The sequence below is a fragment of the Lutjanus erythropterus genome, chromosome 1 (genome assembly GCF_056507025.1).
Source record: "Lutjanus erythropterus isolate fLutEry1 chromosome 1, fLutEry1.hap2, whole genome shotgun sequence".
NCBI lineage: Eukaryota > Metazoa > Chordata > Actinopteri > Lutjaniformes > Lutjanidae > Lutjanus > Lutjanus erythropterus.
The window spans coordinates 6882536-6907859 of record NC_139317.1 but is presented as its reverse complement, the minus strand read 5'-3'; the positions used below and the strand labels follow the sequence as shown (position 1 = coordinate 6907859).

Here is a 25324-nt window from a genome sequence, read left to right as displayed (position 1 = left end):
TCCATTTCACTAATAGTGAGACTACAAGCATCAGTTGGCTGGTCCTCTGTTGAATTAGGTCATTCACTTTAAAGGGGGTGAATATTTATCCAATCACTTACTATTATAATTACTTATTATTATATTATATATTTTTAATTAATCAACATTACTTTGTAGAAATCTGTTTTCAAGTTATATTGACCACAATTCAAGTTGTAAAAGCAATAAAAAGGGAACCATCCAGGGTGGTGAATACTTTTTATAGGTTCTGTAGGACGTCAGGTGTTCAGGAGTCACATGCAACACATTTTCAATGGGACACATGTCTGGACTGCAGCGGGGAGCGGGGACTGTGTAGTACCTGAACTCTTTGACTACAAAGTCACGCTTTGTCTCGCTGGAATAAGCAGGGACGTCTCTGAAAAGATGTTGTCTGTCTTTGTACTGTATTCAATTGAACACAGAAAAGTCTACAGTGATTTGCAAATAATTGCATTGTTTTTATTTATGTTTTTTTCCAACTTCTTTGGAAGTGGGGTTGTATGTGTCACTCCCTTTTAGCACAAAACCGTATTGTTAAATCTGAATGTTCTGTATTGTAACCTGTAGAGTCAGTGGTGGCTCAGATGTAAGCTTACAGGTCCTGCAAATTAGGTCTACATGCACAACAGAGAGAAAGAGGAGAGAATGGATGTTTTACATCCGGACACAGACTCTGACATAGAGTGATTTTGCACTGCATCACATCTGCAGCAGCCTGGGGCCACAGCCACAGGGCCACAGAGAGGGGCCTCATTAGTGGGATGATGTGTGAGTCCATATTTTGCTCCTCATCCGCTCCTTACTTCAACACTTTATTTTCTTCTTTGCATAATCTTTACCTTCCCTTGCCCCCTCTAAAGTGGTTCAGATAGAAGCCACAGAATCATTTTGCAGATGCGGTACAGTCATTTTGCAAACCAATCCTGCATTTTGTTTGTCTTCAAAATTTAATCTACAGGCACAAAGGGAAAGTCTGCGCCAAGGTGCAACAGCGAAATGTTTAGATATAATATTTAATTTTCAAACTGCAGCACAGCACAGAGGAATGAGCTTGCCACGTTAATTAACCGATAGATGTTTGATGCTGTTTATTGGGAGGTTAATTAGTCCTCGGATGATTGCCAGCTTTCATAAAATGTGTTGCATGCTGATTGCCATTGATTACCTCACAGTGGTTCAAGTGCTCAGACCTGCGAGTATATCTGAATTTGTTTTAGCATCAAGGTTATTTTCTCCACAATTAAAAAGTGTTTTGACAGAAACGAAGTTTATGATCTGACTAGAGAATGACATTAACTCTAATTTTTGTGTTTCTGAGAATTTGAGGTATGAAAATACACAACTTCTGTATAACCCTAACCCATAAGCTTTTTTTCCCCAGTTGTTATCCCCAATCGACCCACTGTCCTTAGTTACTGTTGCTACGTCTGTCAAGCTTTCCACTTTCACACTGCACATATGTAGTTTACAGAGATAATAGTGGCTAATTTAACATTGAAATTGGCAGTAATTGGATTCCACAGAGAAGTAAACAAAAGCGGCTTCTCATTTCTGACTAGCGACCGTGGATTTTATCGTCAAAAATTATGACTCTTGGCTGCACATTTCATAGGTGTAGCTAGCTACTGTAAGCTAAAGTTAAGGCTTAAACTCCTTGAGTCAGCTGAGAAGTCCATCTACATTTTTAATGTTCTTATCTAAAATAGTGAGGCCAAAGATGCATCCCAACTAACATTTGAATGGTGAAATACATATAAGTGATATATGACAGTACACACTCATTAACGTTGCAAAAGAACATGCAGAAATTAAGTGCAGCAGACCTTGAGACATTTTTTTGAGATTCCCACAGGATGGTGGAGTCAATTTCACTATCAATCATGGGACCGGAATGGCACGAAAAAAAAGTCATCAGGTGTGGGTGGGACAAGGGATCATGATAATAATAGGTCAGATTTTTATATTTGAAAACATGCATAATATTGTGTGTGGACTGTCAATTTGGAGGAGCTAAATGGGACGGTAACCATTCTTCCGGGATTGAAACAGGACAGGAATTTTTCTAAAAATCTTTTATGGGATTGGGATGCGACAGGGATATTTTTGTGGGAATGGGACAGGATGGGAGTGAAAATCCACTCCTGCGTCACCCTACAACAGTTTCCACGCCAGACCACGATCGCTCCGGGAAGAGAGCTGGGATAAGAGCTACACTAACTGTTAAGAGCAGATAAAGACAAAGTTAAATCCATTTCTCACGTTTGCTCTCATGCTTTACATTTTTGAAAGACTATAAAAAAAAGAAACACCACCCTCCAAACACGAGAAATGCAATGCCTGACAGTTATATGGTACCTAGCTGCTAGGGAGTACCGATTCACTCATCCGATGTATCAGACTTTAATCTGTAAGATATGAGTGCGTTACTTCATACAGTTTGTATCGTCATTTTTGGCATCGGGGAGCTTCCGCTGTAACTTTCCTGTTTTCGGTCTCCTCTTGCCTCTGCCTGCACCGCTCTCGCTGGACGCCTGCTGCCGCGATCACACAAAACAAGCGCTCCCTCCTCCCTCTCCCGTGTCTCCTCTTCACTTCCTCAAAACAGACGACAAAAGTGAAACTGTACCGTGTCACACCAACAAGTTTTCATAACGTGCAAGTGTCGAATAAGTTTTGGGTTTTTTAAGAAAGACGAGAAATGCTGCTGCAGATCATTTATGCAAAATGTGTCGGACGGCGGAGTACAGAGCAACGAGTCTGAACCACAGAGACGTCATGACACTGTGAGAGCAGGTAACACGGAGCATCACTGTTCCTCCACACTGATCAAAACTACAGCACTCTTCATATGAAACACAGCAGCAGATCATCTGCATTAATATTTTAAAAAGTTTTAAAATTTGTTCACAGATTCTCATTTAGGCTACAGGATCTCATTTACACATGAGACTCTTAAGATGTTAATATCTCCTCTCTGTCTCTTCTGTTACTACATTTAGTAAAACTATCAGGATTTCTTTTTGCAACTAATAGCACTCTACAAATGTAGCATTAGTTGAATCAAAATGTAAAGATTGACACATTGCATTGTCTTGTATTGCATCATATCGTATCGTGACAGAGCTGAATCTGATCGAACCAAATCATTGGCCATTTAAAAATTTCTAAGATGTATCGTATTGTTGAACATGTATCGAGATACGTATCGAATCGGTCTCATGTCAGTGAGATACACACCCCTAATACTTACAGTTGCTAAACTGTGATTGGACAGTTGCTGTTCGTAGGCGGGGTCGACCAAAGGGTCAGTGAGCTTGTCTTTAGACCAGACTGTGTCCCTGAAGGTAGTCAAAGTCAGACTCACTGACATTCTAACACACACTCACACACACAGCTCTGAAATTTGTCATAGAGATCAGAGGGAGCACAGCTCGTCTCCAGCTCAATAACTTCAAGGGACTTGAACAGAATTTAGAATGTAGATTTAGATCGAGACGCATGAGGGAACTCAAACCAGCCGTGGTATAAAAATGATAACTTCAGAAAGTACTTTGTGTTACTGCTGTGAAAAATACGTGAGGGAAATTCTATTTATAATAATTTTTTTTTAACCTGTATGTTTATGTTTTTGCTTGTATGTCCACCATGTTATAAGAATGAGTTTAGCATGGATGGTGGCTGAAATCTCTTCCTATGTTCTGAGAATGTTCATAATATATCTGCACAGCAACAGGATGTATGTGAGGAGGAGTTTAAGGAGGAGGTGCAGAGGTTTAAGATGCTGTGATATTCGAAGGATATAGGAAAACCATCATATTTTAAGCCTTGAAAATGTCATGACCAATTAAAGAAAGGTCGAATATCACTGCGAGTGGAACCCTGTGCATCCTGTTGGTGGCTGCAGTTAATGTGTGCCATCTCAAAGTGCTCTAGGAACTGAGAAGCCTCTCCTCAGTCATATCTGCGTAATGATGCTGATGGTGGCGCTCGCTTGGAATCCGGTATTTGACTACAAACTGTCATCTGTATTACACAGAAACTGGATTTTTAATTTCCACAAAACCTCCAGCAGCGACTGTGACAGTATCATAATCTTTTAAATATGTGGAATGTAACGGGCCAATATTTTAAGAATTATTGTCTTTTAATCGCATGTGTGATTCTGGAGAAAGATTTGAGTTCAAGTCTCCCTCCCTTCAGTGCTCTTTCAGAGAATGCATCCTGTCCCTTGTCCACTGCACTGTTTCTTTCAAGTACATTACAAAGATTTAGATTTTTTTGTATAGATTAAGTTAATAAATAAAAAGACAGTAATGATAAGTGCCTAACTACTGGAAATCTCAAATAACTGGACATTGTGATGTTTTATATATAATCCCATTTTATAACTTGAGAAATATTTTGTCTGGTAAATTTTACCAGGCAAAAAGTTAATTTTGGACACTGCAGGAAATGTATTTGAAGGGGTCTACGGCAAATTTGAGGGGGGACTGCAGCAAACTCACCCTGCAATATTCATCCGCTGCACATCTTACATGTACCTGAAGGTTGCACGGTGGTGTCACCTCACAACAAGAAGGTCCTGGTTCGATTACTGGTTGGGTCAGAGCCCTTTCAGTGTGTAGTCTGCATGTTCTTCCCATGCCTGTGTGGATTCTGTCTGGGTGCTCCAGTTTCCAGAGAAAACAGTCTGAATTTATTACTGATGTCTCTACTTGACCTACATAAACAAACAGGACCATCCTTGAGAGGATTGGCTATTTCAATATGGTTCTAAATGGCTACCGCGGGGTCGGTTCCTCCTTGAAATCAGATGAAACGAGTCTGTGTTTACAGAGTCCCAGGTCATAGTGAGTAGTATGTTAGCATGTTAAAAGGAAGCAGGTGGAGATTTTTCCTCAGAATTAAATTACAATTTTAACACTATATTTTTTATGGCAAAGGAAACACTACCTCTTTTCCTAATTCCACCAGTAATGTGTGCATGCATGTGTAACCTGGTACCTAAAGGGAAACCATGGCAACGTGTTGCAAATGGCAGACCTGAGAGTGTGATGCTCTGCAAGAGCTGGTTGATCTACTCTGTAAATTGATAGTTCAGAGACAAAAAGTGATGACAGAAGAGAGAAATGAGAGGAAAATGAGGGGGGGGGGGGGTAAGAAATATAAGGCAAGGATGAGAGGAGACAAGGAAGCAGAGGAGAGAGGGAAAGAAAAATGAGGTAAAAAGGATAGGAGAGGGAGAAGCAGAGGGTGCTAAGAAGTTGAGATAACTGAGGATTCAAGAAAAGATAGAAAGAGGGAAAAGGAGGAGGAAAGGGAGACAGGAAGAACAAGATGAGCATTGAGGAGAAGAATGAAGGGGCAAGGGAGGATGATAGGAGAGGAAACAAAGAAGGGAAACAATAGGGAGGAAGAAAGGAGTGCAGAAAAAAGGAAAGGAAGGGAAAATGGCAAATAAAGCAGAGGAGGAACAGGGTAAAAGAAAGGAAAGAGGAGAGAAAAAGAAGATGAAAAAGAGGAGAGGAGGGGAGTAAAGAAGGGGGCAAGGGAGGAGGATAGAAAAGGAAAGGAAAAGAAAAACAGGATGAGGGGCAAAGAGATAATCAAGAGATGAAGGGAGGAGGAAAAGGAAAATGAAACAGGAAAGAGAAGAGGAGAATAGAGAAGAGGAAGAAAAGGGACAAGAGGAGGGAATACAAGTAGAAAGGAAGGGGAGGAAAGGAAAGGAAAGGAGGGATAAGAAGAGAAGGAGGACAGGAGGAGAAAGGGAGCAGAGGACAGAGGGACAACAAAAGGAGGAAGAACGGAAGAATAAAATGGGACAGAAAGCAGGAGAGAAAGGGGTATATGAAATGAGAAGAGGAAGGAGGGGGTGAGATGTTAAGATAATCAAGAAAAGATAGAAGGGGGAGGAAGAGGGATGAGGAAATGAAAAGAAAACAGGAAGGGCGAATAGAGGAGAATAGATGGGAGGAATGAAGGGGGCAAGTAAGAAGGATAGCAGACGAAAGGAAGGAAGTAAAAGGGAGGATGAAAGGACAGGAAGGATGGGTGGAAAAGCCGTAGAGGAGAGAGAGGAAAAGGATGGAAGAGACAGGGAAAGGAAGAAAAAGAGAAAGGAAAATGGAGGAGAGTAAAGAAGAATTAGCCGTCCCTTTTCCACAGCTCTCCTGGGATCCTTAATCTTTGCACTAGCCAATTTAAACACATGGCTTTAGAGATGGAATGTGTGTGTGTGTGTGTGTGTGTGTGTGTGTGTGTGTGTGTGTGTGTGTGTGTATGTGTGTGTGTGAGAAGAAACAAAAGGGGGAGACAAGGGACGTCTTCTGATCCCTCAGACCGACCTAATGACCATTCCTCTGATGTCACTTCTGAAACTCGATAAAAGCAATACAGTACGACACTCCAGCTGCGTTTTTAATTGGGAGGAATCAGAACCGAACGAGCCAGACAGGTGACGGGGTCAGGTGAGGTCTTACCTGTCTCACAGTGGCGTCCTGTAAACCCTGAGGGACAGACGCACGTGTTGGGAGACACACAAGTCCCTCCGCTCCTGCATCCATCCTCGCAGAAGGCTAGAAAGAGGAAAAAAAAGAGACGTGTTAGTTCAGTTTGTCTTCATATCCTGGATTTCACAGCGGCAGCCACACGAAAAAAGGCTTTAAATTCCTGCAGTTTAAGGTTTCGTGAAGACATTACAATGTGCAAAGTGGTTCCCCCGACTGTATTTTTTAAAAGCAGTGCAACAGTTCTGGGAGGCAACACTGACACCTTTGACATTACCACGGGTTCACAAATGCTGTTTTTATGTTTGAACGTGTGTGCAGTCAGGATGTGCAGTGCCACGGAGCAACCTGATAAAACATTATCACAACATCTGAAATGGTGATATTGTGCGCCTAAAAGAGGCACTTGACAAGAAAAAAAGAAAAAAAAAAAAAAACGTGCTGCAGTTTTATTACTGACATCCGCTCATACAGTACTCAGCTCAAAACTCTAACCTGTCCTCCTCAAATTCATTTTGCTTTAAAGAGTGTCTGATGTGAAATTTGTCTTTTAAGTGGTTATCTTCTGGAGGACAGCTTCTCCACTTGGCTGTTAAAGTATTAGTGTTAAGTGATGCAGAGAAAAAAAAAGAAAAAGCATGGATAAAAATGTCTGTGAACAGTGCCGCATTGTTTAAAAAGGTGCAGTAATCACAGAAAACGACAGCGTGTTGGGACACACAAGCTAATCTTATCGACCTTGACCATATCGTACGTCTTGCGTCACGCAAAGTGTTATTCAGGTGTCCGTTCGTGGGGCTTATGCAGTTTCGGTGGCTCTGGCACGTCATGTCGCATTTCAGGACGGCCCAAAAAAATCCTGAACAAAGAAATCGTGAACAGCAGTTTAACAGTCTGGCTGCACAATTCAGTGGTCCATTGTTCTCAGTCTTTTCACATGTTTTCAGCAACTATTTTTGAACATGTCACATGTTTAGAAGAAAAACAGCTGAATTCCCTTTATACAGACTTTGTGTGTATGTGTTGCGTTTTGTGCACATTATGAAAGAACTGTAACTCTAGTTGTACAACCCTGTGTTGTATTAAATGTCCTTGAATACCCAAGTGGGACACAATGCAGCAGGCAAATATCATACAATATCATACCTGCTAAGTGTAAGCAACACTGGCATGAAACATCTTAAAAATAATCGTCTCTGTACTCAAAACTCTATACTTTTATCTGTTAGAAGCAGTGAAGCTTCTGATGCTTCTATTGCAAAACTGAACTGTTTCTTTTTACTGTTTTTTGATGGTGCTGGTCACAAGCTGGGTGTGATTGGCTGTGGGAGTGGGGGTGGGGCGTCTATACAGCGTCTAAGCAGACAGTCAGTCAGACAGGGAGAGGGAGCGCTCATGTGAACTGACAGCTGAGTAATATTCTCAAACGCATATTACTATTATATTAATCAGTCTAACATCTGATTGTGTGCACAGTAATTCAATTACCTGAAATGAGCCACAATATAAGTCTGCATGCATGTGCCAGAGTGTGCTCTGGTAATAAAACCAATGGCACTAAACCCCTGAATTTGCACCACAAATGCCCACTTACTTCCCTGTGGGGCAATCGTCAGATAACATGAAATATTACTCAAACTTTATTTAAAGATTCTGATCGTGACAAATGAGGTACTGGGAGGTTCCAGATCCTGTTTCAGCAGGATCCAGAAAAAAAATTAAGCTCTAGGAGGGGGGATTTAATTATGGCATGTTAGATTAGTTAACATTTTTTTTCTGGGTGTATTATCACAACACTTAGGTGTGAGGAAAACACACAGCATGCAAGTGACACTATCGCACAACTTCATTAACTAAATGTTTTTTAATGGATTAAAATGCAGTGTTAAAGTCACAGTTCCTTAATTGTTTTATTAAAGTTTCTAATGATTCTAGAAATGTTACTTTATCATCTGCAACAGGCTTTATAATCTCACTGTAATCGCTGTATAAAAACGTTTCAAAATCGCACACCGGTGACAAGGATGCAACAGATTTTATTTTGGATATCTGGGCTTGTCTCCAAGGTAAGTAGACTGCTTTTATATCACAGATTTATCCTGAGAACACCAGAAGCACTCTGCAAAGCCTCACATTCACCCACATTCAAACACTGATTGTGACGGAGCCGCTGTGCAGGGAGCTCACCACAGGGCAGATCTGAAGTTCAGTCTCAAGGACGACCCGCTCCAACACCTGAGCTTTGTGCTGCACTTGAGAGAAATGCGATCAAAGCTGGAAAATGCGTGGATTTTTGCTGTGGTTTCCAAAACGACCCACCCGGCCGCTCCAAAAATAACTTTTCTGACCTGCCACCACTTTCGTCAAACTCAGGTCAAGTTTAAAGTCACTGATTAATGTATACCACAATTACCAGACATCTCTGGAGAGCAGTGCTTCCCACACTTTATTTCTGGGGACTCACTTTTTACAAATGACAAACCATCGTGACCCAGTTTAGGCCCTAACAGTAAATCTTGGAAAGAAGACATCTGTGCATAAATAAACATTTACTGCTGTTATTGAATCATATTGTACTATCTTGACACATTTTATTGAAATCATACACATTTTTGCCTGCTTCAAATATGAGATAAAATAACTGCATGTGTTGCAAGTGTTCAAATACTGGGAAGCACCCATCCTCATTCACAATGTGCATATGCAAAAATCTGTGCTTATGTGTACCAGCGACAAAACTGGGACTCAGCAATATTTTCTTACCTGAATTAGTTCGTGCTGGCAGAATATGTTGAAACTTCTTTTAACTAAATGCAGAGCATATCAAAACCGCATTCATTAAAACAGAAGGGTTACCATGGCTTTAAGCCTTCATGTACAGACTGATGGCATAGTAACCATAGTAACCAGATGGAACTTTCTCATCCTTTACCAAGTTTCCAGCGAAATACTGTGAATACTGTTTCTTCCAAATTAGTACTTATATCAAAAACAGTTTCCTCACTTCCCCAATCTTCCCCACTGAAACCCTGATTGACGTCCTTCTGAATATGGATCCTAATCAGAGGAAAAGTATCTGTAAGTATTTGTGGTTCCATGGACTCGGCCAGCCCAAGCCTCCCTATACCCAAGTCAAACAGCCTGGGAAAACAACTTAAAGGGACAGATTTATCTGATGAACAATGGAATCATATTCTAGATCTGGTCCATTCTTCCTCAATATGTGCCCATCATGGCCTAATCCAATGTAAAATCATATACAGAATCCACTACACTAATGCCAGGCTGGCCAAGATATTTTCTAATGTCAGTGATGCCTGTAACCGCTGCAAACAACCCCCTGCTAATCACATCTGGTCTTGTCCCATATTGACAAAATTCTGGTCAAATATATTTGACACAATTAGCCAGGCTTATGGTGTGGTCATTACTCCTAATGCTCCATCGGCCGTCTTTGGTGCCCAGGCTGACACTTGCCTCCCAGTCGCCGCACAGCGAGCCATGGCTTTCACAACTCTGATAGACTCTGAGACGCTTATTCTGTTGAGATGGAAGCCCCCACCCCCCAACACACGATCAATGGATTAGGGAAGTTCTGTACAGTATTAAATTTGAGAAACTTTGAGCATCTGTTGTTCAGAAAACTCCTTGCTTTACTTTGTACTGCCTTTTGAAAGCCTCAAAAACACAATAAAAAGATTTGGAAAAAGGAAGTCTTGTAAATGTCTTTATGGTTGATTTATCTTGTTTTACTTTTTATCTGTTTTTATGTTAAAGCACTTTTAATGTTTTCTGCTGTACTAACAACAACAACAACAACACTACTATTACTCCTACTGCTACTACTATTACTACTACTACTACTACTACTACTACTACTACTACTACTACTAATAATAATAATAATAATAATAATATATGATTGTTATTACACTGTATATTCTGTATCTTTTAGCTGTTTATAAACAATATTTTTAAATAACTTCTTCTGTGCAAATATCTATAAAAACTGTCCGTTTTCTGTGTTATAATAAAATATTGTCAAAAGAATCCATCTCATATTCAGTGAACATTTGCCACACTGTAAAAAACGAATAAGTCAGCAGTACTCAAAAAAAGTTCAGAGGTTAGATGTTACTCTTTGATTACAGTTAAACTGAAATAAACAATTAATCCACCTCGAATATTTTCAGCAACTGCAACTCTTTGCAACTTTCATCCTCCCCTTTCAGTTAACAGAACTATATAAATTTTAAGTAAAAAACAAAACAAAACGTTATTTCAAATAAAATAGGGTTTTAAAATATTTGTGTTTTAAAGAACACAAAAGAAAGAATATTCTGTTGGCACTTAACATTTTTAGTTTAAGAGAATCTCTAAACAAAAGTTTTCACTGCTCGCTACAAATAATTAATTTGAGAATCGGTGTCAGAGTGAATCTAACCAGTCCCTTTGTTTTCAATTCTGGATCCGCTTTCCTTTATGTTCATCACCATGCAAATCCTCTTCCATGGTCTAACTGTATTGTTGACACTGTAGTCATGAGATGACATTTCATTGACATGCCTTAGACAAACACACAAAGCGGAGAGGGAGCAGGGTGATGACAGCCACTCGAAAAAAATGCATCCCACCTACCAAAACAAGGAGAGCGAGCTGAGGGAGAGACAGCGAGAAAGAGGAGCTAGTCGGTGCTCAAAGCGAGGAGGATTAAGCCAAAAAGAGGCCAGACTTAATTGAGCAAGTTCATTAAAGAGAAATTACTTGAGTATTTCTAAGCTTAATTAATGACATGATTTGAAAGATGAGCCTTAATGGGGCTGAAAAATCTATTTATAGTCACGTACGCAGGGTGTGTGAGTGTAATAATGTGTGTGTAATGTATGTGCGGCAGCTTGTCTCTTTGGTTTATGAATCCAAAGAAATCTAATTTATCTGTGTAAATGATCACTCTGGTGTTTTGGAAAAAAAAGGAGTGCTAAATATACAAACGAATGCATAAGTGCGATAAATAAAAGTGGAGTCCCATGCCAGAAGCTATTAGAGCTATTAATTTGACTGGCTCCACTATTGAAGAAGTTCTATCAGGCCCTCATTAGGAGCGTGATTGCCTCTGTACTAATAAACCTCACTTAAAAATTAATTACACTTATATTGACTCAATCTATCTCCTGCTCTAATTATCATTTCACCACCATCAGCACAATGCCGCCTGCCTGACGAACTAATGACTTGCAAAGATGAGGGGGCTTCACTCGGGGTGGGTGTGTTGTGCGTTTTTTTTACACGCACTTTGCACTCAAAGCTGCTGGCACCAATTTTTCGACAAACCCCCGTCTCCAGCTGCCTCCAGCATTTGATTCTTGTCGCACTGTAAAGCCGACCAAGCTGAAAATGATCAAATATTTGTTGTAACTGTTAACCAAACAATATTTAAGTAGGGGAAATAACTTTTGAAAGTAAAACACAAGTAAAAAATATGTTTTCAGTTTACCTAATTGATTTCTCCTTTCATAAAAAAGTATTCTTAAAGCAGAAATCTGTAATATATTTACTGTAATAAATCATAAAATTACCATGTCTCAAATTGTTTATCCCAATGATATGAAATAAAAACCAACCTGATTGTTTTATACTCAAAATCTAAAGTTATGAAACAAGAGTTTATATATAAAAGGTGCCACTTCTTCTCAACCACCTTAATAAGGCTCTTGTCCTCCCTTTTGACTGCTGTGAAACTTTTTACACTGTGTACCACTTCAGAAAATATTTGCTCTCCAAATATCACCTTACTGTTTTACACCTCTAGGTGCCTCTTAAATAACCACTAGCGCATGTGCTTAGTTCACTGTTGTCCTGCTTGAAACATCCTCCTCCTGGTCGGCATTTCTCTTCATGATTGTTCATGTTCGGAGCCACGATTGCACCGTTTTCAGTCTCTACATTTCACCTCCACTTACTATCTTACCAACACGGTTTAGCTCGTATCTACCGTTAATCAGGCTGATATTAAAACAAAAATAGAGGCGAGACAGAGCTTATTTTAAATTGCATTTCAGTGATCTCACATTTTATGTATTTTCATTTGAAATGTTATATTTTCATATTATTATATGTTTTAAAGTAACTGATTTAGTTTTTCAAAAATATTTCTGACATTCCTTCGTGCACCACCAGAGGCAGCTCATGTACCACAGTTTGAGAATCTAGGGATTAGGGTGTCACATCGATTTTAACCAGATAAAATATTTTATAGATGCATAAAGTCTTGCTGAAATAGAGCCAGAGGGCGCGATTTTTCAAGCGAGGGACACTGTGCTCTTTAATGTTGCTGTGGTTACAAGTTGGGTAGCAGATGAACTTTGAACGGTGATTAAACACTACGTTTGCATTAAATGGTTTTAGTGCACACCTGCTGGCCAATCAGAAGAGAGTACTCACCCAGACCATGGTTTAATATGAACTAAACAACATGAATCTGAGCAACTTTGATCCTTAAGCTCAGCTGCTTTGACTTCTGTTACTCCTTGTGTCTTTTTCTTGCATTCCAGCAATGTCACTGGACAATCATGTCCCACACTGTTTTAAGTTCAGGTGAAATTCAGTGATGTTTGAACATTTTAACTTGTTGTTTGCTACTGCTACAGCTACAGATGTCTGCAGACTAGGTGCTGCCACGGCCTGCATTTATTCTACCTGATTGTGATAATGTTTACATTCTTTAATTCGATTTACGACAGGGAGGGGAAGATGAAGTTTGCCCCCGAAATCCCTTCACTGGATCTTTGGTGGATGTGCAGCATGTGTTTTTTGAGGGTTTTCTTTGAGAGGAGACCTGTTTGCTTTAAGCTATTGGTGTTTTTCTACATAAACTATACACAAACAGAGTGACAGAGATGGTTTTTAATTCCCAAATAAGATTGAGAAGAGAATTTTTTAAAAGTGGTGCTTGCAGAGAACACCTCATCCCATTGAAGAGGAGCAGCATTTCACGTCCTACACAGCGGAGGACGAACTTAGAGATATGAGAGGTATAGCTGCATTGTATTCTGTTCCATTTCCTTATCCTGTGGTTCAAGAAACAAATCTTTATGTTTCCACTTCTGACACCAAAGCCTGGTGTTTACCATTGATGCTACAGATTGCCATCATGCTCCATTGTTGCTGGAAATACCTCAAGCTTCCACAAACTCTGTAAGCTCCCCACCGACTTACACAAAGCATCTCACCAACACTTCCCCTCCTTCCTTCATCATCCCTTCCCTCTTTGTATGCCTCATATCACATTTTTTTTTTTAATTTCTCCTCTGCGGCTCCTCCTTCTGCTCCCCCTCCACATCACATTACCAGGACCCCCGCCACACCGACAAATAGCCTGTGCTGGGGCTGCGGGGAGGAGACGGCCCTCCTTCAATTGTAGTCCCCGTGACCTCCAGCTAAACTATCTCCCTGCTCAACTGGGCCTGTTGCTGACTCGTGACTTCCCGAGACATGCTTATAACCACAGATTTGCTATTTGAGTTTCCCATTATGGGCCTAGATTGCTTTCCAGTGGGTGGCGAGAATGGAATCATTCCACTCTGTGCCGTGGCTAACAGCCACATTCACGGTCGTTGGGTGTCCAAGGATCCATCTCAGAATTAAGAGCAGGGGTATCGCAGAGAAAGCCAACGGATAGTCCACAAATTCAAGTAGGTATGAAAAGAGAAAAAAACAGCTTCATAATTCTATGGGAGAACAGAACTGAGTTAATAATTAGCGTCCTGTGAGTATAGCACAGCTCAGAGACATGCTGCGTTAAGACATTGCTAGCCTTCTGATAATGAGCTTGTCCCTCGCTTTAAAGACCGTGTAAAACAAAATTAATGTGTGTTTTGAGTTTGTCACACAACAGAAACATGTTATTAAACACAGCCGGTGACATGATGGCATTTTTTTTCTTCGGTGTCAGGTCGTTGGAGCTGAAGTGAACTGCTGGGATGACTTGCACTGAGAGAGTCGCTGAGGTACGTTCGTAACTTAGTGGGAGAGCGAGGAGAGGAAGAGGTGGAATCGTTTTAATGTCACCGAGCCACATTTCAGGTCCTGTATAATTTTTAACCTTTCACAGAAAAGAAAAAAGGTAGGCATAGCACTGTCTTATGTTACTGCCAAAACAAACTCAATATTTTCTGCTGCAGCAACTTAAATTTAAAAGCATTTAAACAAGAAACAAGCGTTGGCTGTTATTTTGAAGTAGCCACGGGAATAATGTCTGTCATAGTTTGTCAGTAAGCTTAGCTCTACCGTTATCGTTCATCAAAGTACATCTATAAAACAGTCTTTAGGCACATTTGACAGTAGATCCACTTAGATATGTCAGGGAGTAATGGAACGGTCAGGAGCAGCCACAGTGAGCGGTTAGATGTAGCACTGCAGGCTGAACATCTGCAAGTAGCTTCTCAGCCAGGAAACAAACTTCGCTGTGCTCTGCCGTCCATAGACTGTTGCTCACGGCATGGAAAACAGACTGGGAAAAGGACAACTACTGCCTCACTTCTTTATTAAAACAAGTTTAGTTTGTTTTGCTGCCCCCAGAATTCTGACCCGTGCCAATCAGGACTCCACTCTGCAATTACAGATTTGAACCATCGCTCAGTGAACAGCATTTTCTAGCTCAGTTATACATTTGCGTAAGCACACATTCCTCTGAAAGATAAAATACCTGGAAATGTTTTAAATACCCAGAAAGTTGTTTAACACAGCTAACTACTGCATTGGAGGTGTTCCCAGAATCCTCAAAGAAAAAATATATTCAGTTGGCTCCATGGTTAAAAAAACCCCCCATATTTTTAACCCATTTCTCAAGATCAAGTCAAAGTCAACATGGAAATCAAAAGTTGACTCTGACTCTTTATTCTGTTTTCTAATTCAAACTATGATGGTAGGCATCCGGGTGCTGGATCAGAACTTGGGAAAAAATTAAAAAAGTTAAGTTAAAAGTGAAATTCTTTTTGATCGTGCAGCAGATGGAATATGTTTTCATCCAGATGGTCAGACGAGTTGCCGAGGTAACTCTAACAGGCCTACATCAAACACACACACTGAGGTCAGGTCACTCATAATGATGAATTATAATCCAGCTCAGCGTTTTCGTCTGTTTCTGTTCATCGTTTTGTTTATTTGGTGGCATCTAGCGGTGCACTTGCAGATTGCAAACACCTAATCTCACCTACCCCTTCCAAACCTGTAAGAGAAACTACAGTGATTCTGAAACTACCATTTTGAAGTTTTGAGTTTAGCATTTCGGGAGTTTCCATTTTGCTTTTACACAAACAAAAAATACTCAGTACTGATGAGAGCGTGGCGCTGGCGTGTCACATACTGTGACTTGTCTGTATTTGTCTGTTTAACAAGAAATAATGGCCGCCTGCCTAATCATGTTTTTTTCTCATTCTCTCATTCTCTAAGTGCAAATACTTAATAATTACTGTACTTAAGGAGACTTTTCAGGTACTTTACTTGAATATTTATTTGTCTGAAAACTTTTTACTTTAACTCCCAACTTTTTAACTCAAATACCTGTACCTTCTCCTCCTTGCATTTTCAAAACAGGCTCGTTACTTTAGTTCTAATGCTTTTGACAGAAATGATTGATTATTTTTACTTGGCATCATTGTGCACCGCCTTCTCAACATCAAGACTGATTTCACCCAAAATGGATATGACGGTAACACAGAAAAAAGGGGAGTTGATGACTGAACAGAAAGGAGAGGGAATTTTAGACTTCATTAGGTGGTCAGACACACAGTGCCTCATACAGGAAGCCACTTATGATCAAATTTCCTTTTTTTGTTGTTTGTTTTTGATTTTCTTTCCCTCATTTTATTAGTAATCATTGATTTCTTGTTTGCATACGAGCGCTTCCTGGACTCCTTCCTGGACCTTTTGTTTGAGATGTTCTTTGCACAAATGTGTACTCAAACATCACAAAAGACTACAAGGCAAATTAAAATAAGTTTATTGTCATGGCACGGTCATGTTAGACCTTAAAACAAACAAACTCCAACAAATTTCAGCATCAAGCCCTCATCAGGGAGTCAGAACACTGGAGTTTTTTTGTGATTTTTGAGCACACCTATAACCCCTGTAACCTTTAGAAACATGTATTTTCTGCTTCACAACTTTGCTGCTTTTATCTAAATCTTAAATTCATGAGGTTAGGAGTTTTAGTTAGTTAGAAGACAAAACAAGTAATTTGAAGATGTCTATGAAGCCCATAAACTTACATAAAGGTAATCAGGCAAATGAAGAAAAATAATCACCTTTCAATCATCACTTATGACCCCCAAGAAGCATGTCAGGGTGTCTGTATCTGCAGAAACCCTGCCGTCTGCCTGTACATCTTATTTTGCCGTGCTCAAGACACTTTACCGACCCAAAATGTTGGAAGTTGACGTTTTTGAATTTCTGATGCGTTTACAAACAGCTCAGACAAATGCTACTCATTCTGTCTTTAATAAATAATTCTGCTAATTAGATATTTAAAATAAATGTGTAAAAAGAAATAAAAACTTTTCTCTCAAGCTGTGATCAGTTGGTAAAAGCTGGTTTGATTTCCTTTCACGTACCACCAATAATTTAACCAAAATAATACTAATAAAAAAATTAAAACTGAACTTATTTAAATCTAAGTCTTATTTTTAATCCTTCACTGACTTTCTTCAGTTACTGTGCGTCCCTCTGCAGGATTTACAGCATCATAATATGTTGATTTCACCACTGCTGAAGTTCTTCTTAGAGCTCTTTTTTGGTGGCGTCCCCAAATCTTGGCCTTGTGCCGAAGTATTTGCACACAACTCAACACCTGTCCTGTAATGCAGTGTTTAGTGGGGATTGTCTATGCTAATAACAAACAATTGGCCACGCTCATCCCATCTTTGATTCATCATTCAGAACATTTGGTAAGAGCAGCTTTGGGGTGGTTAAGAACAGTCGCTGGAGTCGACTTCTGTCTCTTTTTCTCTTAACAGAACATTAAGAGAAAACACAAGCTATTTAAGAGAATGTTGACAGATAACTGAAATATATTCCTTTATTAGTCCCACAATGGGGAAGATTTCTGTGTTACAGCAATAAAACACATCACAGAGCGCTTCTGAACCCACCATTAGTGGTTCTTACAGAGGAACAGAGGGTTATGTAGATAATGGACTTCTTTTTTTTTTTCATCTCTCTTTCCCACAAACCTGATCTCAGAGAAAGAAAGAGACGTCCTCCTTGTTTCTCTCTCTGCAGTGTATTTGCCTTATATCTGCCTGGTTTCCCTGCTAATGAATGCACAGCAGCAGGCTTAAATGCAGAGGTAGAGGTCCACTGTCAGGCTGCAAGGAAGAGCTGAGCATGCCAGAAACTGAGCTGAGAAAGAATTAACGCAAACCCATTTACTCATACAAATGCCTCACTTTGTTATGCATCAGAGTAGAGGCAGTTCACCCTTGGCTGTACTCTCTGTTGGGCATTTACTGAACATCACAGATAATGACCGCACTTACAAGACAATAAGGACTCGGGCCAGGCGGTCGGCATGGATTAAAGACGCATTAAGGAAGATTTTTACTGGCATAATGTATCTGCAGAGGGTTGAAAGGGTGGTTGATCAATACCGCTGACACGACAATTAATTCCGCCAGGTGCTTTCAGAGATTTCTTGCTCTGGAACGAACCTCCACACATTTCAAACTGCTCAGGGATGGAAGGCGGTAGTGCTGTGGGTGAGGGACCAGCATTCAGACCCATATGGGTTTCCAAATAGAAACTATGAAGCCGTTTTAGGAATATATGTATGGTGCTTCACTATTACCTCTTGATCTTTAAAGGCCACTCTTAGCTGTTCTAGGAATGGTTGCTGGGACACACGTGAAGGTACTGTCATTAAAAACTGTAGGTAAGAGGGATGCTTGTCAATTAAAAGAGAAATCTGTAATTAATATGCAATAATAAATCACAAAATGACTACAATGTGTCATCAGAGATCAATGAAAACACATTAAGTTGAATATTTGCTTCATTTGACAAAGACGCCACAGCTATTTGTCCCCCTTTGAAATTTCCATTCTGGGCCGTAATGACTGTTTCATATGTCTGTTTCACATTGATTAGAGTTTATATTAATGCTGAACTTTGGCCAAACGAGTAAGTGTCTTTTTATGAGTCATAAGAAATCATTAAAAATCTTGTGGAAGCCGGAGATGTTTGTAACGGTTAAATTGAGCAAAAAGTGTTTGGCAGACAGTGAGGCCAACTCATTGTTCAGAGTGTATTTTCAGAGGAGTAGGATTTTTTTCAGGATAACAAGCTTGACTTTACATTGACAGGAGGACTCATTGTTGGCGGTTATTGTCAATTTATGAGCTTGTGTCCATCCAGAGCTGCAGAGCTCCTGCAGCCTGCCTGTCTCTTCCATGTCTGGGGAGGAAGGTATGGGGGGAAACAACTTGCTTCAACTATAGATTGAATATTAAACAGGATTACAACCTATTTAATATACAGTCTATGGTTCCAACTAGCTATTTGAACTACGATACTAATTTTTGGATGGGAAATGTCTACATATTGCTCCTTTAATTCTATTTATTTTAATTACTCTTACAGTTTTTTTTTTTTCCAATTGCTAAAATTCATTTGCCAAAACTGAAGTCACATTGTCAGAATGCCTCAGTGAAACAGACTGTCAATCATTTCCTTTGCACTCACACAAAATGCATCCAATTACACTTTTTTTTTTTTTCAGAATCCATTCTCATTCATACTCCACCACCTGCAAAACACTACACTATATTTAAAGCATATGTTTCAAAACACTTAAAAACACTTAAATAAATGACGGCAAATATTGTGCATTTCTAGAGTAACCACGTTTAAACACAATCATGCCTGAATTTTTATTGCATAATTAAATTATAATAATTTCAAACACAGCTGATTGCAATTTCCCTGGAATGTCTACGCTTACTACTAAGAGGACTGTGCAGTTTAAGTGATTGTACTCTGTACATTTTGCTGATTTTGTAATTACTATTATTGCAGCCCTGGAATTTGGAATCTGTTTATATCACTAATAACTGCAAAGTTATATAAAAAAAAGAAGGATTCTGCTGCATTTCTGATTCATTTTAGTTACATAAACTTTGGCATTGTCAACAAAAGTGACAAGGTGTTATTCTCATTCTGTAATGAAAAATTGATTTATGTGAAAAATCTTTTAAACTTCAAAGATAAAAGTTGACTGTATGCAATGCTCTTTGTTATTAGTGTGTTATGAACGACAATGTGTGTCTTTCTGAGTGAGAACTGTTGGTAGTGTTTAGGTTGAACAAACTCTGAAACATCTATGAAGTGTTTTTGGTGGTTTGAGTGAATCTTAAAGGTGAAATTAACTGTTTGGGGCTCAGGCACATGTTGAAGCTTGCCACAGCCAAGAACAAAAACTTAAAAACAATATTTGGATAATATTTTTCACTAGTGATATGTTTAATGCCCTAATTTTCCAAAGTGAATTTTATTTTTGTATTGAGTTTGGGTGCCTTAATACCAGCTGTGATCTAAACCTTCCAGTGAACTACAGTAACCATAAGTCATAGCAGCTATATCAGTAGTGTACGTGCGGAGAGAAAGTTTGAAAAGTTGCCTCCATAACCAGATGGCAGCAGGAGACTGATCCAACACTGAGGTGCCATTAGTTTGTTAGACAGGGAGTCTGGAGAAAAAAAAAAAAAAAAACACGAGAAAACTGACAGCCAGATTTTTTTCAAGATGTAAAACAGCTGTCAATGTTTAAACGGCCTTCTGAGATTCTTACTTTCACTTTAAAAGCACTCAAATCACTGTATTTTCTTCTCTAGTTATTACACTTCAGGCAGCAAAATACATAGTTAAAGTACACAGTTATCCATTATCAGACAGCCCCCCCCCCCTTAATGCCACTTTAAAATCAGAGGATCGCTGCCTCAAGAGTTAGACTGATCTCTTAAAAGCATGTTTAATAATCCTAATCCAAAGTCACATGTTTATAAATATCCAGAAGTAAGAGACTGCCTTGAAAGATTCACCAGTGCTTTATCGTGGGCTCCTGCTTGGACACATGATGATGACGATCAGTTGGGCTTTGTACTCAGATTGTCACAAACTTGAACCTGGAGGTGACAAATTATTGTACTTTAACTGATGAGACAGATTAAAAGGCGTACAAGCAAAGGAAGGAAGCAGTTACAAGACATGTGAGCTGGATTTTCACTCTTAATCCCACACTGAATATCATTTAAAACATGTCTGCCTGCCATGTATTTATTACTGCAGAGCTTCACTGTTTGCTTTGCTATTGGCTCCATCATAGACTGGGTTCTTAAGGGTGCCAGAAATCCTTGAAAAAACTTGAATTTGATTGTTTTCAAGGTTTGAAAAGTGCTTGGATTTTGCAGAAAGTACTCAAACAGCTTGAAAATGTAATTGCATTGTACTTTCACAATAAATAGCAGTCTGACTGAACAGTTTAATTTTAGATAAAGAAATATAATAAGTTGGAGACCCTGATTTGTTTTGCTTTTTACATAAAAGAAAAGTTTTGTTTCTTTTTTTTAATTTCAGTTATTTGTCCAGTAATTGTTTGTTTGTTGTTTGTTTGTTGTTTGTTGTTGTTTGTTGTTAGTTGCAGCCCTACGATGTAGGGCTGCAACTAATGATTATTTTCATTCTAGATTAATTTGTCAATTATTTTGTTGATTAATGAATTAGTTGTTTGCTCCAATAGTCTAAAATGTATTGTTTTGTCCACAACTCAAAGATATTCAATGTGCTATCATGGAAGAGTAAAGAAACCAGAAAATATTCACATTTTAGAAGCTGAAATCAGAGAATTTTTACTTTTTTTTAAATTAAAAAAATACTCAAATTGACTACTATTACTCAATAATAAAAGTAGTTTATTGTTTTAATATTCAATTAATAACAAATTAATTGATTAATTGTTACAGCTCTAATATGCTAAGTCTATTTACAGACAGGTGTCACATTTTGAAACATGAATATGTGCACTGAGCATGTATATGTGTATAAATATGCCATTTACCAAAGCTGTAAGATGCTGGAAAACCTTGGAAATGAATCTTGAAAATGCTTGTAAAGTGCTTGAATTGGACGTTTTTTCCAACATCTGATGCCTGTCAAAAGCAAAGATGTGACATCATAAGGGGAGGCAAACTGGTGTTTTGGGACGCACGTTTTCTGAAAGGTGAAGCAAGCAAAAAAGACAGACGTTTTTCATATTCTGGGAGTCTTCAGAGACACATATTTGTTGTTTGCAGGTTTGCATCCTGTTTTGTTTCCCACAGTCAAAAGTTGGTTTATTTTAAACCTCTTCCCCTAACCTTAAAGTCGTGGTAGTTTCTTGAACCTAAACAAACACGTTTCACCAATACACACGAAAATCGGTACACACATGTATCACGCCCAGATGCACAAAAAAATCTCTTGGGTGCATTGCCCAAACTCAACAGGAAGTCGGCCATTTTGAATTTCACTGTCAATTTTGCTAATTTCCACACATTGTATTTTAAGGAATTCCTCCTACAGAATTCATCATACTGACTTCAAAACTGCTGTGTACCACCTAAACTACTTTGTGATGCACCAAACTTCACACATTGATCAGAGTCCCGGCCTGAACACATCTACAAGAGGATCACGGCTACAGCATGCCCCAACGGGCATAGGGGTGCAAAGGCCTGTCCAATGCTGCTTGCAGCTTTAATTTATTATATATTTTTTTCTACATTTTTTTTAAATTAATAACTAAAAGCAGGAATTATATAACTGATCTGATATCTGTTAATATAAGGGTTAATCTTCAGGACTAAAAGGACAGGGTGCGAGACTACTTATAATTCAGGACTGTCCAGAACTGACCAAAAATGTTCCGCAGGCGACTGAGGTGCACATCAGAAAACATTCATGTGTTTAGTTTAGACAAACAATCTATTTTGTTATTAGATTATATGGGATTGTTGTCAAACACGAACATAAATCAAATCATCTATGTATCTGATATGATGAAAAATGATATACATTATTCTCCCCACAGGGAAATTTATCGTGGACTTGAGTGCTGCACACACGTAACTGCCTCCATAGTAGCAAATGAAAACAGACATCACATAAACAAAACAGCGCATACTGAAGCAAATCCCAACCACAAATCGCACACATTACACAACCAGTGATAAGAACGGACCTTCATTATTTATACGGCAGGCACAGACATGAAAGTCCCCACAACAAAAAACGACTCTGCGGCGCTAAAAAGCATTTCAGTGTCCTTCAGATGGTTTTCTTTGCATTTAGCAGCTAAAAGAGCCTGATATTTCCCTCATGAGTTGGTGGAGAGAAAAGAAGGTGCTACACTGTAGAGGGAGAGTGAATATTGGACTTTTATTCATCAGGTGGACACAAAAGCAACTCAGAATGAATGCTAATGTTGTTCTGTAACTGTTGCATGTGTAAATAAGCAACTGTTAGCTAAAAAGATTGCCGTAACAACTTAAAAGGGGACAACATATCAGTGTCGGCTTCCCACCCAGTGACCAAAAACAATTAAAGCCAATTTGATGTTGCATATTATTGTGTTTGGGGTCAATAAATGTACTTACTATGTACTGGATTGAATTCAGATTCTTTGAGTTGACAAAAAAATCCAACACTTACAGAATAAAAAATGCGTTCCTGATGCGGGTGCTACGAGTGGGTGTGTGTACGCGTTTTTTTGTTTGAAAACTTGCCCACTTTAAGTACAAATGAGGTTGAAGTATGCATATGAAAAGAGTTTGGTGAATAAAAGTTTCTAAAGAAAACCTGGCAGGAGCCTGGGAATAAATAAGAACATAACAACTGCAAGCCAGAACCCAGGAAGTTTTGTTGGGTACTTTTTTTTATATACAAAAAAAAAAACAAAAAAACAAAAATCAATTGCTGAATAACAACCAAGAAAAAAAACCCCAAAACATATTCATCTCACTGCCTCTTCTTCAACTGAATCAGTGTGTGGCAAACATTAACTGGCTGTTCACGCCACGTCTGGATGATTTTATCTATTTTCATCTGTGGAAGAGTCGTGGGGGCATGAACCTATCTGAGCAGCGAGGATGGGAGGAGCAGGGACGCCCTTGGCAACTGGATGTGAGGAGCTTTCATAACCAAGGGCGGTGCGGGACGTGCGACTGCCTCTATCTGAATCCATTACACACACACACACACACACACACACACACACACACACACACACACACACACACACACACACACACACACACACACACACACAAGTAGGTGAGCTAACACCACTGTTTTCTCCAACCTCTGCTGTTTCACTGATAAGATGAAGTTTACCGCTGAGAGGCGAGATGTAATGGTTGAAATACAGATGACCCATGCTGCTGGGATCCGGAGGAGGGATATGCATCACATCGAGCCATGATATGAATTTGATTTTATGAGGAAGATTGTGTAGAAAAGATGTCACTTGCTGGTCCAGAGTGGTGTATTACAGGTGCTGGAAATCCTTGACAACGCTTGAATTTTAACATAGTGTTTTCAAGGTTTGGACTTTTATTTTCTTAAACAAATACTCAAAATGATTAATCTATTAATTAATCCTGTCACAATCTTGTCAGTTGAAAAACAGACTATTTTTGTCTTTCCCGTCATGACTATTTTCATTATTGATTAATGTGCTGATCATTTTCTCTATTAATCGATAAGCCGTTCGGTCCATAAAATGTCAGAAAATGGTGAAAAATGATGATCAGTGTTTCAGAGTCAGAGTCAGAGATGACATCCTCAGATGTCTTGTTTTGTTGCTTTGAAATATAAGCCCAAAAACAGGCTCACAAATAAGTGAGATTGTTGTTCGATTATCGAAACCCCTTAGACCTCATAGCACCCTGGTGTAGCTGTTCATTATTTCAATGTCGCGCCTAGGAGCACCTGTCCTCTTAAAATCAGCCCCAGTGTATTAAACTGCTGGAAAAAATTTCCTGACATTTGTGTCGCAGATACTTTAAGTTGTTCTCAATAACCAGAACTGGATATATTGATCAGAATTTTGAGAACTGTGATTTTCTTCTGGGACGACTGACCGGGCTGCGACTTTCTGATGCATAAATTCAACAGATTTTTCTCATGTACTGTATGTTGCCAAAAATACTACCTACAGCACCACTGTGAAAAACAACAGAGACACTGTGTTATTTTGTTCGATATTACATCACATAACCATCAGTAAAAAAATACACTTCCCCCAAAGTTTTAGAAGTAGTTTTAAAATAATACTCACCTAATCAAATTATCAAATCATCATTTTGTGTTGCTATTTATCCTAGCTCGTGTTTATCAGAGATTCCCACTAGTAAACAGCCTAACTTAAATGAAGATGAATTGTCTTCATAGTCTGCTCAGTAAATGTGTGTGAAAGCACCTCTTTACAGAAGCACATCCACCCACTTCAAAACTGTGTATCACTGTTTAACAGGGCTTTTAGATCTGACTCTGAAACAGTTCATTTTCACAAAGACTGTTAATTTGGCGGTGATGCATTTTGAAAATCCGCACTCAAACATTCAAAATCACTCTCAAAAAGACTGACTTTACATATGAAGTGACTGAAAAATTCCCCACATCCTTGACACACCCATACTTGAGCATTAAATAACATCTGACCTCATAAACAAAGCAAAACGACTACATCCACATAGAAACCCAAG

At 39.1% G+C, this 25324-nt stretch overlaps 1 protein-coding gene across 1 annotated transcript in view; it reads right to left on the bottom strand.

Moving 5' to 3' along the window:
- Positions 1 to 25324, bottom strand: part of LOC146332578 (protein kinase C-binding protein NELL1-like) — a 381691-nt gene that overhangs the window by 41692 nt on the left and 314675 nt on the right. Inside the window, exon 15 of the mRNA XM_084732249.1 lies at positions 6507 to 6602. Coding sequence (XP_084588375.1) covers positions 6507 to 6602 — 96 coding nt within the window. The remainder of the gene's footprint in view (positions 1 to 6506; positions 6603 to 25324) is intronic.